The sequence below is a fragment of the Equus asinus genome, chromosome 5 (genome assembly GCF_041296235.1).
Source record: "Equus asinus isolate D_3611 breed Donkey chromosome 5, EquAss-T2T_v2, whole genome shotgun sequence".
NCBI lineage: Eukaryota > Metazoa > Chordata > Mammalia > Perissodactyla > Equidae > Equus > Equus asinus.
In genome coordinates this window covers 93975608-93992135 of record NC_091794.1, presented here as the reverse complement: position 1 = coordinate 93992135, position 16528 = coordinate 93975608, and the positions used below count along the sequence as shown (strand labels likewise).

The following is a 16528-nucleotide window of genomic DNA, read 5'->3' as shown; positions in this document are numbered from 1 at the left end:
GCTAACATCTGCCCATTCTCCTCTTTTTTTTTTTGCTGAGGAAGACTGGCCCTGAGCTAACAATCGTGCCCATCTCTCTCTACATTATATGTGGGACGCCTATCACAGCATGGCATGCCAAGCAATGCCATGTCCGCACCCGGGATCTGAACTGGCGAACCCCGGGCTGCCGAAGTGGAACGTGCGCGCTTAACCGCTGTGCCACTGGGCTGGCCCCTGGTTGCTGTAATTCTGAGGGGCAGCCAGATGAGGTGGAAGCCTAAGGCAATAACCCCTTCCCCTTACACTTTTCATACCTAGAGCTCTGCTTTCTTTTCTGTATTCTTTTCTTCTTACCCTTTTCTTGCCTTCCTTGCTCAAGTTCTAGGATTCAAGCTGATGATCATGATGGAACAAGGTCTGTGTGGTTGGCCTTCCTCACTGGGAATGCTTGACGTGGAGAAAGTAGGGAGTTCCTAATTTCTTTGCCTTCTCTAGCTTTACAGTGCTCCTTTCCTGCTGGGATTAGAACAGCCCTATTCCATAAATATGCACTGCTCTTGACTGCTCTAACTCAGGCCCAGCTCTGACCCAGTTTCATCTTTTTCAGATTTGAGTCTGTTAGCTAGTGACCCTTAAAACTGTACATTTTTGGCGAAGAAGTGGTTTCTGACTAGATAAGACATTCTCTCCTGGCCCAGGTGAGAAGCCTTTGCAAGGGAGGGGTGTGTGTTAGAAGGCTGGCTAGGTAGGTAACATGGTATTATACAGGCCTGGTGGGGACAAGAACTAGAAAGCAAGGTTTCAGCCAATTAGTGCCCAGAGGGAGTTGTAGAATCCATTTTTTTCACGAGTCGGGAACCTAGATTTTTTTAATGTAAAATCTCTGAATTATTAAGCGTCTGCATGGGAGTGTTGGGCAATAGATTAAAAGGTTCTCCGGGGCCGTGGGTCTGTCCGTGCAGCTTGCTTGTGGACTCCCCATGTAGCTGTGGCTTCCTTGGAACTGGTGCTTAGAATTTCTCTGGGGTGGGGGCCAGCTGTGGGGAGCACCGTCTAATCCATTGCCAACTCTCATTGTGTTTGGTGTTTGTTTTATTGCTTTGGGGAGGGGGAAGTGCAGGGGAGATGTTGAGCAGAAGCACTCAGTGTGATTAAACCTCTAGCCGAGCAGATCTGTGGGAGCAGAATATCGACCCCTGGAAAATCAATGGCTGCTGCAGTGGCCTAGCTGCTGTTTGCAGGGGCTCCCACCACAGGAATGCAGGCAGCCCAACAGTCTTTCTTCTCTCCCTTTTTCACCTCAGCAACGCCCTCAGCCTCCACCCAAAGGGCCAGACCCACCTCAAGAGATTTTTGCTGAGGTGGATTAGAACAGCAGGTTCTTGTATTTTTGTAATTAGATTGAAATTTTTCTGGTGACACAGAGCTCTGCCTCCTGACAGCCTCCTTTCCAGACATTCCTTCCCTGCACTGCAGTTCTATCAAGAGCTCTTACCCAGGTGGCCAAGGCCCATTAGGGGGTGCACTTTCCAGTTTTAGACAGGAAGGTCTGTTCACTTGATGCTAGCATCTGAGAGTCTCTCTCCCTCATTGTGGAGGTCTAGAGTTCAGGTACAGGGTTAGAGTGAGGAAATGAAGATTAAAGGAAAGAGAGAGGACTAATAGAGACTGGGTCTAAAGAGGGTGCTTTTGAGTAGGTTATTCATTGCGCAACATTTATCAAGCATTTTGCCTTTTGTGTGCTTGCATTTTTCTGGTCACTAATAACGTAGGAGAATATATCCTGGTCCTGCTCTGGTCTCACCAGCTAGTGGGGAAAAGGGCAGATTAAGGACAGTGCCATCAGTCCTGTTAACACTGGGTCTAGAGTAGCCGTGGAGGGACTCTGGGCCCTACCTGTGGAATGAGGGTGAGGGGCCAGGGATGTTGTACTGCCTGGGGAGGCTTTGCCCCCAGAAAACTGTTTTCGTCTTTGAAGTTCCCAAGGCAAAAATGATTTTAATCTATAGTTGCTGCACCTATAGTGCAACGTCAAGCAATTGGTCTTCCCACCCAGTTCTCATCAGTGGCTGGGAAATGAGCCACCCTGCTGTGTTAGAGGAGAACTCTTTTGCCCCATTGTTGGAGCACAGCTGGACAGGGAGTTGAATCTTGCTTGGCTTCTACCCAGAAAGAAGCTTTCCTGTCTTGTAGTTTGGAGAATGGGGCCCCTAAACAAGGCTCAATTGTCCTGCAGTATGGAAGGGTGGCTGCAGGGCCTGGTGAGGAGGAAAATGTGAGGGTTTGAAATTGCCTGAGATGAGGCCACCTAGAGGCCAGGGATGTTTTGACTTTTCTCTCTGGGCCACACCCTTACGCTTGATAACAGGATTAGAGCACATTCAATATAAGTATCAGCAGAGACCAAATACCTATGTTCATGGGACTTAACGTCCTGCATATCTCCCTAGATTCTAAGTCATTCTTTCCTCCTCCCTTCTGCCTGTACATTAAATACCCTTCTAAGGACCCAGAAATGAGAAAAGGTACTATACCCTTTAGTGTAGAGAAAGTAGGTTTGAGTTAAGGTGAAAGGGCTGATTTGAAATGAACCATGAAAAAAGGTTTAGAAAAGAAGAGTGATTTATAGGAAGGGTGGCTAGGAAAGAGGGGGAGTATGTAGCATTGTAGACTTGTAAAGTTGGATTATCTAGTTTTAGTTTTTCCTTCTATAGAGGAGCTAAGTAAGGCCTAGTGAGGTTAGCCTATTAGAGTCATGTAGCTAATCACCCAGCATGTCTGGAGACAGGTTGTTGCCTGACCTTCTTTGGAGCATGAAGCCTTGCTCTTAATAGTGGCAAGCTTCCACCTTATGGTGGAAAGAGTGCAGGCTTTGGAGTTGGAGAAATATGAGTTTGAATCCCCAGATCTTCAGTTTAATAGCTTTCTCTCCTTGGGCAAGTCATTTAACTTCTGAGCTTCCTGCTTCTTTGTTAAAAATGAGGATGACACCTACATCAGAAGATGGTTGTGAGAATTAAGTAAGAGTCAACCACATACCTTAGGAATGAACACATGATAGTCACATATTCCTGTTAGTTCTGCTTTCCTTCGAGAGAGAGCTGCAAAGGGACTTGCTTTATTCCTCTTTACAGCATCCTTTGAATTTGGAGATTTGGTCTCCTAGAGCTTTATTTATGAATTCTGACCTGTATATGTAGGGGATTTCCTCTTGGAGGTGGACCCCCCTGAAAGGCGTTCTGGAGACAAGAAGAGTCTGACCCTTCTCTGCTGTGCATTCCCCATCAGGCAGCCAGAAGATACAAGAAAAGAAATGATCCATTATCCCCAGAACAATAACCTATTGTAGAAAAAGAGAAGAGGGAGTTTGGTGAGGGGTTTTTGGAAACTTGGGGTGGAGGGTTAGGAAATACAGTTATCAGAGCCTTTCCCGGGCAACTTCTGCTATTCCAAACAGTAAGTGTAGTCTAGGCAGGAGATAGTGCTTGGTCCTAAGTTGGAAGGATGGTGTTGGCCTCTGCATCTTTTCTTTCCCCTTCTTATCACCTGCTTAACTCCTGACTTGGAAGTACTACCAGCAATAGGAGGCAGCCTGTTCTGTGTGTTGATTCGTTCCTTGCATTTCAGCCAGCACTAGCTAGCCTGCTCTCTAGGCAGGGATGGCAGTTAATCTCTTGGACTGAGACCACTCATTGGTACAAGAGTGCAGCAGTTCTGTAACTCTGGAGTCCCTACCAGTCTGGGGTGGGTCAGGTCACCCTTCCTTCCGTTTAGCAAAGACTCAGTAGAAAAAAGAGAGAAACTGTATCTTACTGAATATTTTTTAGAAGTGCTTGATAGAGGTAGCCTCTTCTCCCCAACCCTTGACAAGTATGTTGCTCAAAGAAGCCTTTCTGAAAAAGCAGGTCTCTCAAAAACTTATTTGCCTTAAGTAGTTCCTGTATAATTGTCTTAACTCCTTTTTCCTTGAAGTTTGCCAAAGCTGTTGCCTTCTTGCCTACTATCTGCCTTTCTTCACAGGTTAGGTTTCTCAACCTCTTCTGTGTTCTTCAGGATTTCCTCCCGTTCTCCAGCGGGAGAGCAACCTCCTCCATGGCCATGGATCTGTTAGGCGAGTTTGGGGGAAAACACTTGACAAATTGCAGCACAGATTTGGTCGTTTCAGGCTGTGTATTTGGACTTTTTTCATTCAAGGACTGTCGTCTAAGTGGGTATGGCTCAATTGTCCCACCACTCACAGACAGACAGATAAACTTAATATAAGCTTGTGTGTAGGATTTACCTGGTTCTCTTGGTGAGTGATTTCCCTGACAGTAGTCAGCACAACTTGGCAAAAGCTCGTCACAGCCGAAAGAATATGAGAACTCTGTCTGGGGGTTAACAAAAGCTCCATTTCTCAAGGATTCAGCCACATTTATGAAAAAACCCTGAATCTGAGCATTGCCATAGCCTGTTCTTTAGACTTGCCTGTTGATGTTATTTAATCTACTTGGCAAAATGAACTGATATCATTCTCGTGAGATTGTTTAAATCCCCCTCCTCTAACTCTGATCTGGTATCTTCCTGCTTGAAAATGTACTTCATCAGACAGCCAATTCATGTAAGAACTTGCAGCCCTTCCTGTGAAAGCACTAGAAAGCCTCCCTGCCCGCCTCCCCCCCCCCCCCCCCACCAGCCCCAATGAGGTATGGACTGTGTGATTTCGGGCATGGTTTTGTTGTGGTGTGAAGAGAAGGTGTTAGCTGCTGAGTTCTGTTTGTCAGCAGAGCCTGACAAACCCATGCTGGCACTTGCCGGGGCTGGGCAACCAATCACAGCTGGAACGGTTATCGTCATGGAGTCCCTATGGGCTTCCTCTATCAGGTCACATCCCAAAATAACGTTGGGCCGTATTTCAAGTTTAGAAACGAAGGCTTTCGGGGCTGTAGCCAGCCTGGAGTGTGAGATTCTGTGTGAAATAGTTGGATCTGCTCCAGCGCTTTTGATCTGCATGGTAGATGAGCAATAAAATGCATGAAACACGTTGGAAACACGTGAGGAAATTCTCCCTGGCCCTGCTGCTTCCTTGGAACTGGCAGGGCCACTGAGTGGGCTATTCCTCACTTCTCATCTCTCAGCAGGATTATGCTCAGAGGAGAACAAACCTGGGGAAAGAGATCTTTCTACGTAAGGGGTATTACTACAATTCTTTCAGCAGTCCTCCCAAAAGGTACCTGTTAGATGGGCCCTTTTGGGAGAACTGAGAACCTGAGTCCTGAAATGCTGAAGGCGGGGGGCCCCCTGCCAGGGAGAATAGGGGCTTAGATTGATTGAACTTTGTTCCGTGATAAGTGTGTTGTGGAAAGCTGAACTTGCTAGGCACATTGAGGTCTGACTCAACAACCAGACATCCAGCTCTTTGTGGAACAAAAGACCTGAAAAACTGGCTTTTTGTAGGGTAGAAAGCAGAGGTGTGTCCTGTGCAATAAAAGAACGTGGAGTTTCAGAGCAGTATCTATTCGTGTAGGTAGAGGGGGGAGACGACTTTTGGAGTCTTCTGCCCTTACCACTCCCTCCCATTTCCCGATAAAAACATTTGCTGTGATTAGCCACTGGGACCGATGGGTAGGTCTTACATCTTATACTGCTTGTGTGTTACATCTCTCGTTCCAGGGCGTTGCTGCTCGTATTGCATATTCCATATGGTCCTGACCATATGGTGCCAGTGGAGTTTCATGCTTATGCCCCAGGGGTGTCACAAACTCAGATTTGTCCAGTCCTCTCATAGTATAAGTGAGAAAACGAAAGCCCAGCTTGTTGCCAGCTTGCCCAAGGTTACAACTGACAAGTACCAAGAGGTGGGCTTTGGTCTCCCAACTCAAAGGTGTGGTACTTTTTCCTCAGTCTGTATAGTATCACAGCATAATGGAGAGAGAAAAAACATAGGCCTTGGGTCTTAGCAGACATGGGTTCAGAATCTAGTTTCTGCCACTTACTTGCTGGATGACTTGGGCATGTAACCCAATCTCTGAGCATCAGCTTGCTCATCTTCAACATGTTAGTGGTGGAAATACCTACTTCCAAGAATTGTAGAAAATTAAGTAACTCCATGAAGTGCATGGCACATCGTAGATGCTCAAATGGTAGTTTATTGTTAATGTTAATGTAAATTGTCCCTTCCTATGCTAACATTCTGGTTCTTAGTTTTTGTATTTTTTTTAATCAACTACCCTCATAATGACCAATTGCCATCTGATGAAAATGACAGTTTGAGATATTGGCCTCAAACCAACCAAATCAGAGAGATACGATTAATGTTGCTTAATAGTAATCCCTGCTATTATTCTGTGCCCAGGCATTCCAGCCCACGTGGGGCTGCTTTAAAACAGTGGTTTATTTAGCACTTTTTCTCCAAGGAGCTCAGGGCCTTTTACCAAAAGTGACAGCTCTCCTCAGAGTGTCTCTGTGAAGGAATCCACCACGTTGCCACCACAGATGCCTCCAGGGTCCTTAGAGCCCAGCCCCAGGAGCTGCCAGTATTGTCTTCAGGCTCCTGGGATCCCTCAGCTGGACTAGGAGATTCACTTAGGGTTCTATGGAGAGCCTGGTTTTTAATACAAGTGTGGCTGAAGGAGGATCCACAGGCCCTGCCCTGACCCAATGGCAGTGGTTGGTGGGTTGTTGTTGGCTTTTTCCTCCTTTTTTTTTTGTTGTTGAGGTATAATTGACATCAACATTTATATTAGTTTTAGATGTGCAGCATAGGGTTTGATATTTTACATATTGCAAATGATCACAAATCTACTTAACATTTGTCACCATATATAGTTAAGAATTTTTTCTTGTGATAACTTTTGATTTAATCTCTTAGCAACTTTCAAATACACATTATAATATTATTAACTTTATTCACCATGCTGTACATTATCTCCCCATGACTTATTTTATAAATGGAACTTTGTACTTTTTGACTTCCCTTCACCCATTTCGCCCACCCCACACACCTACACCCACCACATTTTCTTTATCCATTCATCCATTGATGGACGCTTAGGTTGTTTCCATATCTTGGTCATTGTAAATAATGCTGCAGTGAATATGAGGTGCACATATCTTTTTGAGTTAGTGTTTTCTTTTTCTTCTGATAAATACCCAGAAGTGGAATTGCTGGATTATATGGTAGTTCTATTTTTAATTTTTGGAGAAACCTCCATATTGTTTTCCATAGTGGCTGCACCAATTTGCATTTCTACCAGCAGTGTACAAGGGTTCCCTTTTCTCCACATTCTTGCCATTGCTTGTTATTTCTTGTCTTTTTGATAATAGCCATTCCAGCAGGTGTGAGGTGATATCTCATTGTGGTTTTCATTTGCATTTCCCTATGATGAGTTGCATTGAGCATCATCTGCTCCCCCCCCCCCTTTTTTTAACTCCTCAGTTCCTCAGAAGGTCTCCAAGGATATACATCAAATTGAAAAGGGGTTTCTCTATTAAAGGCAGCAGAAAGAGAGCAGAGGGGAACTTTGGCTTTACCTATACTATCTGACCTGTTTTTACCATGAAAATGTTCATGTTTTACATGTTTAATTAAAAACAAAAATGTTCAAAACACTTAGTTTTTCAAACCCATTTGAATAGAGCCAAGTTCTTGTCTTATGGATGGACTTTTGATTCTTGTTTTCCAAAATAGGCTAATTTCTTTTTCTTGTAAGCAAGTAGCTCTTATTACCAGAAGCTAGCAGTTTGATAAGCAATGGAGACTGTAGGAAGGAATGCTGGGGGAGCCTTCTGGTCCCTAGACCAGAGCACTGGACTGCGGTTTCAGTTACAGACCAGGGCTTAACAAGTGGCTTTCAAGATCTTTTCTGGCCTACACAGTTGGCTCCTCTTGTCATCTTGCTGTCTCTTTGAGTTTACTCTCCTTGGCTCAGAGTCCAGGTGTCCCTGGTGTAGCTTAGCCCTCAACATGCTCCTCTCTTGTGATGAACCCAGGGCTCTTTGGAGCTCCAGGTACTTTAGTCTTTTGAGAGAAAAGAGGCCCTTTGGTGTTACCTAGAGGAGGACTTCTTGAGTTCCCCTCCGCACTGGGACTAATTCTAATTGCTTTCTTAAAGCATGCTATGGTGTAATAGGTCTGCTGCTTGTAGGAAAGCGAGCATTTTCTAACTTCTCGGCTAAGACTGAGAGGTGGACACAGACTCAAATGCACACCTGCCTGCCTTGCCTTCAGGGCAAGCTTTGTTTCCATAGAACTCAGCAGAAATACTCCTAGCCTAGTGAAGTAACAACTGGTTTGCAGAAGTCCAACCCACCTGGATACTTGGGGGAGAACCTCACAGGTACCCTCTGACCTCCAACATTATTGTCACACTGCAGGATCAGAGACACTTCAAACTTATCTTTTCAGGGTGAGTTTGTCGTGGGAAAAGGAATAGACTCAAATCAGGACATTTTAGATCTCATTCCTCTTCAGATGTATCTCTTTAAGAGAACTCTTTTCTTAATCATTTGAGTATTAGGGTTTTCCCAGACCTGAGCCCATACCCAAAGCTTTCATCCTTTCTTCAGGGTAGTTAGTTCCCAGCCTGAAGTTAATATGTGTTGTTAGGCCAGTGATATTGTTCAAGAATGAACATGGGGCTGGGGGGGGGGGGGTGTTTCCTGGGATGAATACTTTTCATATTGAGCTCCTGATTGCTAATCTTAGAGTTTACTAACCTAGAGTGAACTTTTTACTGATTAATTCAAGACAAAGCCCCCAAATAAACACCAAGTTCTCAATGAAAAACTTAAAGCTAGGGAAAAGGCTGGGTTTGTTCAGTTCGTAAACATTTGTTCATCCCTGTTATGGGCCAGGTGTTAGGAATACGTATAGTCCCAGACCTTCTTTGCAGTTCAGAAATTGTCTTTCCTATGCAATATACCTGTTTCCTACCTCCTACCCCTTATGTTTTAAAATGTGGTAACTTGAAGTGAGTGAGTCCTTGGTAAATGTAGGTTATGATAATATGACAGGGGATCTGTGAACCTTGCTCAGACTTGTTAACATACTCTTGTAGCTTCTGGTGCCATCCTGGCGATGTTTTATAAAGTTTCCCCATTGGAAAAGAACTAAAGGCTCACCAAAAGAGCTATTCTCTTATGACTGTAAAAGTTTGGGCTGGGAAAGAAGATGAAAGTACTAGATCTGCTTCTGGTGGATAGACCAGCGGTCAGCAAACTATAGCTTGTGGGCCAGTTACTTGTTTTTATAAAGTTTTATTAGAACACAGTTGCACGCATTTGTTTATGTATATTGTCTGTGACTCCTTTTGCACTGTGATGGCAGAGTTGAATAGTTGTGACAAAGACTATGGCTTGCAAAATCTAAAATATTTCCTATCTGGCCCTTAGTAGAGAGTTTTCCATGTGTAAGCTATAGTATCATGACTACATAATGTGTGCAGTGTGTTTGCTCTTGATCGTTTAAGGAAAATGTTAATCACATAGTAGGATTATTGAAAGAAGAGTCTTTCTAGCTAATATTCCTAATCCATGTCCTTGTGTGTATGTTTCAGGATCTGTCTGGTTCAATAGATGATCTTCCCATGGGGACAGAAGGAGCTCTGAGCCCTGGAGTGAGCACATCAGGGATTTCCAGCAGCCAAGGAGAGCAGAGTAATCCAGCTCAGTCTCCTTTCTCTCCTCATACCTCCCCTCACCTGCCTGGCATCCGAGGCCCCTCCCCGTCTCCTGTTGGCTCTCCTGCCAGTGTTGCTCAGTCTCGCTCAGGACCACTTTCGCCTGCTGCAGTGCCAGGTACCCTCAAGTGCTGGGCTTTGGGGAGAGGGAAAGGGAACTGGCCCCCAACGATATCAGGGAGCCCCAGCTTTCCACTGGCAGAGAGAGCATCTTTGGTTCCTGTCTGCAAAGTTTCCCTTCAGCATTCAAAGATGGGAGGTGGGAGCCCCTTGGCTAGATCTCTCTGTGTATGTGATACTGGGAGGTGCTTAGCCTTCCCAGGAGCCATTGCCAGGTCTGAATTGACCTTCTAGCTAGAATTTCCAGGCTTAGCCATGATTCGCTTTCTTCTTTCTTTCTCTGGAGCAGGCAACCAGATGCCACCTCGGCCACCCAGTGGCCAGTCGGACAGCATCATGCATCCTTCCATGAACCAATCGAGCATTGCCCAAGATCGAGGTGAGGGGCCTGGGCTTTGAGGGAAGGATGGATGGCTAAGGCAGATACTTTATTATCCTGTGCAGTAGCTTTTGGAGAACTATAGGACCATGAAATTTAGGACAATCTCAGCCAAAAATTGTAAAGTTAGAGTGGGCTTGCCCATGTTGGTGGCTCTAGAATTGTGTTCCCCCCATGGTCATTCTTTGTCTCTGTTTTTGTATTTTGATGGATCCCCACCTCCATTGTGCCTTATTTGGTCAGCAAATACTGAAGACTCAGCATCAAATCTTTACCCTTTAAATCCTACACCATTTTGTTTTTTGTCATTGCTATTTGCCTTTTCAAACCCCCGTTTAGTAGAAACAGTTGGCATGCCCTGGTTAATGGCTGTGTCGCCTGGGCAGGGAGGGTGCCTAAAAGGGCATCTAATTATATGACAAATAAGGTAGAGACTTCATACAAGTAATTGCTAAAGAGAATGTAGATGGTGAAGTCTTAGGATAAGGGAAAGCATTTGTTCCCGTTGTACCAAGGTAATAACTATATGGATACTACCCACAAATAGGTTATATGCAGAGGAACCCCCAGATGCCCCAGTACAGTTCCCCCCAGCCCGGCTCAGCCTTATCTCCACGTCAGCCTTCTGGAGGACAGATGCACACAGGCATGGGCTCCTACCAGCAGAACTCCATGGGGAGCTATGGTCCCCAGGGGAGTCAGTACGGCCCACAGGGTGAGTATACTACCCAGTTAGGAGTACCTAGAGGTGAGACAAGAAAATATTCTTTGTCGGATATGCTGCTATCTGAGTTGTAAGAGTAGAACTGTCCTTTGCTTTAAATCCACCAAGGCCCAGCCCTAAAGTAGGGCAGGACTGTCACATGGGAAAGTCGTTGAATATCGCTGAGCCTCTGTTTCATCTGTAAAATGGGAAGAAGGTGTTTAGCCCAAGACTGAGCACAGATACTTAATAAATGGTAATTATTGGTTATTAAAATTATTTTTTAGTAAATTAGTCCTAATAGAATAAATCTTTGCTCAAAATCAGCTCTAGACAGATCTAAAGCTGAATGTCTTACACAGAGAATGGGAGAGAGAAGGCAAGATGAGTATGTAAAAAGAGAAGAATTCTGGGAATTGAAGGGCCTGGATAGCAGCAAAGCCAGCCTTGCCTGCCACGCAGCCTTTCTCTCTGCTGTGCTGTCTTTAAGATGAGGGAAGGGCGCTGGCATGGTGGTGTAGTGGTTAGGTTCACGTCTTCCACTTCCACAGCTCGGGGTTCACCAGTTCAGACCCTAGACATGGACCTATGCACCACTCATTAAGCAATGCTGTGGTGGCATCCCACAGAGAAGAATTAGAAAGACTTAGCACTAGGATATACAATGATGTACTCGGGGTTTGGGGAGAGGGAAAAAAAAGAAAAGCCTGTTTAAAAAAAAAAAAAAGATGGAACAATTGAGGCCTGTCTTTATTTGCTCCTGGCCACCCCCTTCCCTTTTTTTTTTTTTTAAATGGGGTAAAGGCTACCATGAAGTTGGTCTCTTTACAGACCAAATATTGAATGATTCACATTGTTTATTGTCTTTGAAGTGTGAGCTGAGTGATATTAGTGAGGTGCTAATGAGTCACTAACCAAGGCTCTACATCTTCTCTCCTTCTTCCCCTCCCAGGAGGCTACCCAAGGCAGCCAAACTATAATGCCTTGCCCAACGCTAACTACCCCAGTGCGGGCATGGCTGGAAGCATGAACCCTATGGGTGCTGGAGGTCAGATGCATGGACAGCCTGGCATCCCCCCTTATGGCACACTTCCTCCAGGGAGAATGAGTCACGCCTCCATGGGCAACCGGCCTTATGGCCCTAACATGGCCAATATGCCACCTCAGGTTGGGTCAGGGATGTGTCCCCCACCAGGGGGCATGAACCGGAAAACTCAAGAAACTGCTGTCGCCATGCATGTTGCTGCCAACTCTATCCAAAACAGGTAAGGCCTGGGAAGTAATGTGGGTGTCAGTGCAAGGAAATTGTAGAGTCACTCAGGTCATTGAGATGCTTCTGGACCTAAACCTTGTCATCTTGGTCAATATGCATTTTACTGAGAGTTCTTTACAAAACTAGGTTTCCTTGCAATGAAAAACACAACAAAAGTGCTGATTCTTAAGCATCTTAGATAGCAAATTTCACATGACCAGATATCATATGTAAAGAACTTTATTAAAGCACAGGTTATTTTGATTACTAAAATAAGTCTTCAGAGTTTCTTCTGACAGTCTAGTTTCTTGGTTTCCAAAAGCATTTTTAATGATACACATGAGTTGGATCTGTGGTACAAGAGGATGGTAGGGTTGTGGTTTGCCATTTCTCCTACTGTTCTATGTGGTCCTGTGTGTTTGACTCTGGTGCTTGAGTGCAAAAGGTTCATATGATTTGGTTTAATGACTTGAACATTCATTTCTTCCTTGGCCACTGACTTCAGTGAATATAATTCTACTGTTTTGAAGGCTGTGTCTGTGCATCCCATTGTTGGTACCTACAGTTCTAAAAGTGACTGTTGCTTATTGGGATGTTGATGGACCAAGGTAGAATAGGGTGAGTGACTGTGAAGAGATGGGTTTGGTATCAGAAAGATAGAAGCGCAAAATTTGTGGTAGGCTCATCAAGAAAGAATGCAAAGCCCTTCCAGGTGCTATGCTATGAGAGGTCCAGTTTGGTTGGGATTTGACGTGATAAAGAGTGGTAAAATTAAGCATTTAATCTAGGCCTTTTGTCATAGAGAGGGCCTTAAATGGAAACACAGTTTGATTTTGGAAATACCTTAGAGGGAGGCAGTACTTAAGACACACAGGGGGGCTCCATTCTCAAGGAGTATATACCTTAAACTTGAGCTATGGTTTCTTACTTGGAGCTTAAACCCTGTTAGAACCTTTTGTGGGACGTAGGAGAGAAGACTATCTAGGTCAGGTGGTGCCTGGTTGTGGTTTGGGGGACCAATAAACTTTTTCCTTATAAGCCACACAACCCTATTTGGCTCAAGTCCAAATCTGAAAGCTCAGTGTTTCTAACTCTAGCCTTTCTCACTTTCATTCATCTTCCTCAGGCCACCAGGCTACCCCAATATGAATCAGGGGGGCATGATGGGAACTGGACCTCCCTATGGACAAGGGATTAATAGTATGGCTGGCATGATCAACCCTCAGGGACCCCCATATCCCATGGGTGGAACCATGGCCAACAATTCAGCAGGTAAGTTCTAGTCATTGTTCACCCCAGGGAATTCTTCCAGAATGTTCTTCATGTCACAAACCTATTGGACTTGAGAATTTTTTCCTCTTTTATAGGGATGGCAGCCAGCCCAGAAATGATGGGCCTTGGGGATGTCAAGTTAACTCCAGCCACCAAAATGAACAACAAGGCAGATGGGACACCCAAGACAGAATCCAAATCCAAGGTAATGATTTATACCTTGACTCCTCTCAACTTTCTCTCCCATCCTTTGAGTAATAAGAAGGAAAAAGAGGGGCTTGCCCCGTGGCCGAGTGGTTAAGTTCGCGCGCTCTGCTGCAGGCGGCCCAGTGTTTCGTTGGTTCGAATCCTGGGCGTGGACATGGCACTGCTCATCAAACCACGCTGAGGCAGCGTCCCACATGCCACAACTAGAAGGACCCACAACAAAAAATATACAACTATGTACTGGGGGGCTTTGGGGAGAAAAAAGGAAAAAATAAAATCTTTAAAAAAAAAAAGGAAGGAAAAAGAAAAGAGGATGACTAGACTCCAGCCTTTTATGACACCAACTAGACCATCCTGGAAACAGCTACTGTTGCCTCTTCCTATCATAAAGGGTCCCAGGATAATAACTTATTGAATTAGGTTTGAGTTAGCCTAAGGGGTGCTGATGTAAATAACATAATGTTCTCACAGCTGTCTGTTATGGAGGAAATGCCAGACCTGCAGTGTAGAATTCTCTGTACTGCCCTCTGTGAAACTGTGCCCCATCCCCATGCACTGATGGATGGTGTGTGCCATGGGCAGCTAGTTACTCTTCTCTTCCTGGACCTTACTCAGAGCAGTAGGAATGGTTGGTGCCCTGTGTTCTATAAAGGAGAGATGAGGCAGGTGGGGTTTGGATCCTTGGCCTCCTTGTAGATTGGTTCTGAGTGTGCTGTCTGTTGGGCTATGTGACAGTCTGGGGACCTAGTCAGCATTTGAGCCATTTGAAACATTTCTGTCCTTTGTCATACCTCATTTTCCCTATTTTATAAAGGAGAAGAAATAAAAATCATAGGTGCCACTTCCTGTGGACCTTTACCTCTGGCTTCCAGACCCTTTTAGCCATCCTCCCATCTTAAACAGGATAATATCCAACACCTTTCAAGCGGGTGGGAGACTTTTGCTTTCTTGAGAGGAGGAAGAGTTTCTTTGCATTTTAGTCCAACCCATTGTCTTAAGATCACATTTTGAGTTTCTCAAGTTCTCTGAAACAGTCTATAAAAGTGCGTCCACTGGGTAATAGTGTGGGAGTAGTAGTGACGTTGATGTCAGGTAGAACAAGGGTTTGAGACTCAGCCCTGCTACTTAAAAGCTATGAAATCTTAGGCATGGCCTCCTTGTGCCTGCTTCCTTATCTTTTAGGAGAAGGATAATTTATGATACCTAGTATGTAAAGGCATCTACCACAGCACCCAATACATAATATATAGTTGGTGTTCACTTCTTCCTTTCTGGCTCCCTTTTGATCTTTCAACCTTGCAAAGGCAGGGCAGAATAAGAAGCTTTACCACTGGCCTATTCAAGGGACTTCTAAGACCCTTAGCATAGGCTTTGAATCTGACTGGTTCTTATGAATCTTGATCCACCCCTTCCAGAAATCCAGTTCTTCTACTACAACCAATGAGAAAATCACCAAGTTGTATGAGCTGGGTGGTGAGCCTGAGAGGAAGATGTGGGTGGACCGTTATCTGGCCTTCACGGAAGAGAAAGCCATGGGCATGACAAATCTGCCTGCTGTGGGTAGGAAACCTCTGGACCTGTATCGCCTCTATGTGTCTGTGAAGGAGATTGGTGGATTGACTCAGGTGAGTGCCTGGCACTTGGCTTCCCCTGTGGTTTCAACAAGCCTCTCTCTAGGTACTCAGTGGCCTCACCTGGTGTCATGCATCCCACAGGGACGTCACCTTCTCCTGCTCTCTGAGTCATATACTGACAGGCTGGGGAGCATGGGACTTCCAGAAGATAAGGCAAAGGCAGGAGGCTGAGACCTCCCTGAGTAGTATGAAGTATTAGCATTAAGTTTACCATATGTCTAGGGTCCTACTGGGGTGCAAAGACAGAGAAAGTCTTTGGGCATTCTGATTCCATGGGAGGCAGTTTGGCATAGTAGACAAGGGAAAGGTTTGGAGAGATGGGCCTAGTTTTGAATTCTTTCTTAGCCACTTACAACATATGTGAACCTTAATCAAGGTGTATAACCACCCTGAGCCCTAATTGTTCTTATCTGTAAAGTAGGGACAGTATGTACCCTATTAGACTGTCAAAAGCTAGAAATAATAAAGTTTTCAGCAAGATTTCTGCCACATAAATTGGTCTGTAAGATGGTACAGGGACGGTCAGAGTAGCTGCTGACCCTTTTGTTCCAGGAAGCTTCCCAGTGGAGAGCGGATTTCAGGAGCTATTTAGTAGAAGTGGTTTATCAAGGAAGACGTAGGTGGAAATTGTGTTTAGTTAATCTGTATGGGAGACGTAAGTGAATGGATTAATGTATGCTGAAAACCTTTGAACTGAACGCCTCCTTGAGCCCTGCCCCTGCCCCGGTACCTTACACTTCTGTTTTATACTCAGCCCAGGATGCAAACAGGTGAGGCAGTGCACTGCCTTGCAAACTTTCCTCCTACGTGTACTCTGTAGTCATCAGACCAGGAACCTGCTGTTGGATCTGAGTTTGTGGCTGAGCTCAGGGGGAGGCGTGGTGGGGACGGGCATATTCCAAACCTTCTAAATCAGAAGAGGAAAACAGCTGTCACCAGCAGAAAAGAAAGTGATTGGAATGAAGCCAACCAACAGTCACTTATGAATTCCTTCTCCCTTCAGGCTTTATTCCCTTCCCCCACAAAGGAAAACAAAACAAAACAAGACACGTGCACACTGCCACATAACTGGTGTGAGAAGCAAAGCCACAGCAGGCTTCTGAGGTGACCCTGGTTTATTCCTGCCATTCTCCCTGGCATTGAGCTCTCATAGTCAGGCCTCTCCTGCCTGCAGGGAAAGGGGGAATTGGATTAGATTTGGCATACTTTCGATTGGATGGGCTTGGGGATTCACTGAACCTAAGATGAGATGTAGAGGGAATCCCAAAGCCTGGGCCTGTCTTTCATTTTTCAAAAGGATGCCAACCTTTGGGATGCTAT

The 16528-nt window shown here is 45.1% G+C and overlaps 1 protein-coding gene across 2 annotated transcripts in view; it reads left to right on the top strand.

The window, feature by feature from the left end:
* ARID1A (AT-rich interaction domain 1A) overlaps positions 1–16528 on the top strand; it is a 67299-nt gene that overhangs the window by 40081 nt on the left and 10690 nt on the right. For both annotated transcript variants that reach the window (XM_070510631.1, XM_014854972.3), the window contains 7 exons: positions 9519–9759; positions 10051–10140; positions 10688–10855; positions 11796–12108; positions 13222–13367; positions 13463–13572; positions 14990–15199. In XM_070510631.1, the coding sequence (XP_070366732.1) occupies positions 9519–9759; positions 10051–10140; positions 10688–10855; positions 11796–12108; positions 13222–13367; positions 13463–13572; positions 14990–15199 (1278 nt within the window). The remainder of the gene's footprint in view (positions 1–9518; positions 9760–10050; positions 10141–10687; positions 10856–11795; positions 12109–13221; positions 13368–13462; positions 13573–14989; positions 15200–16528) is intronic.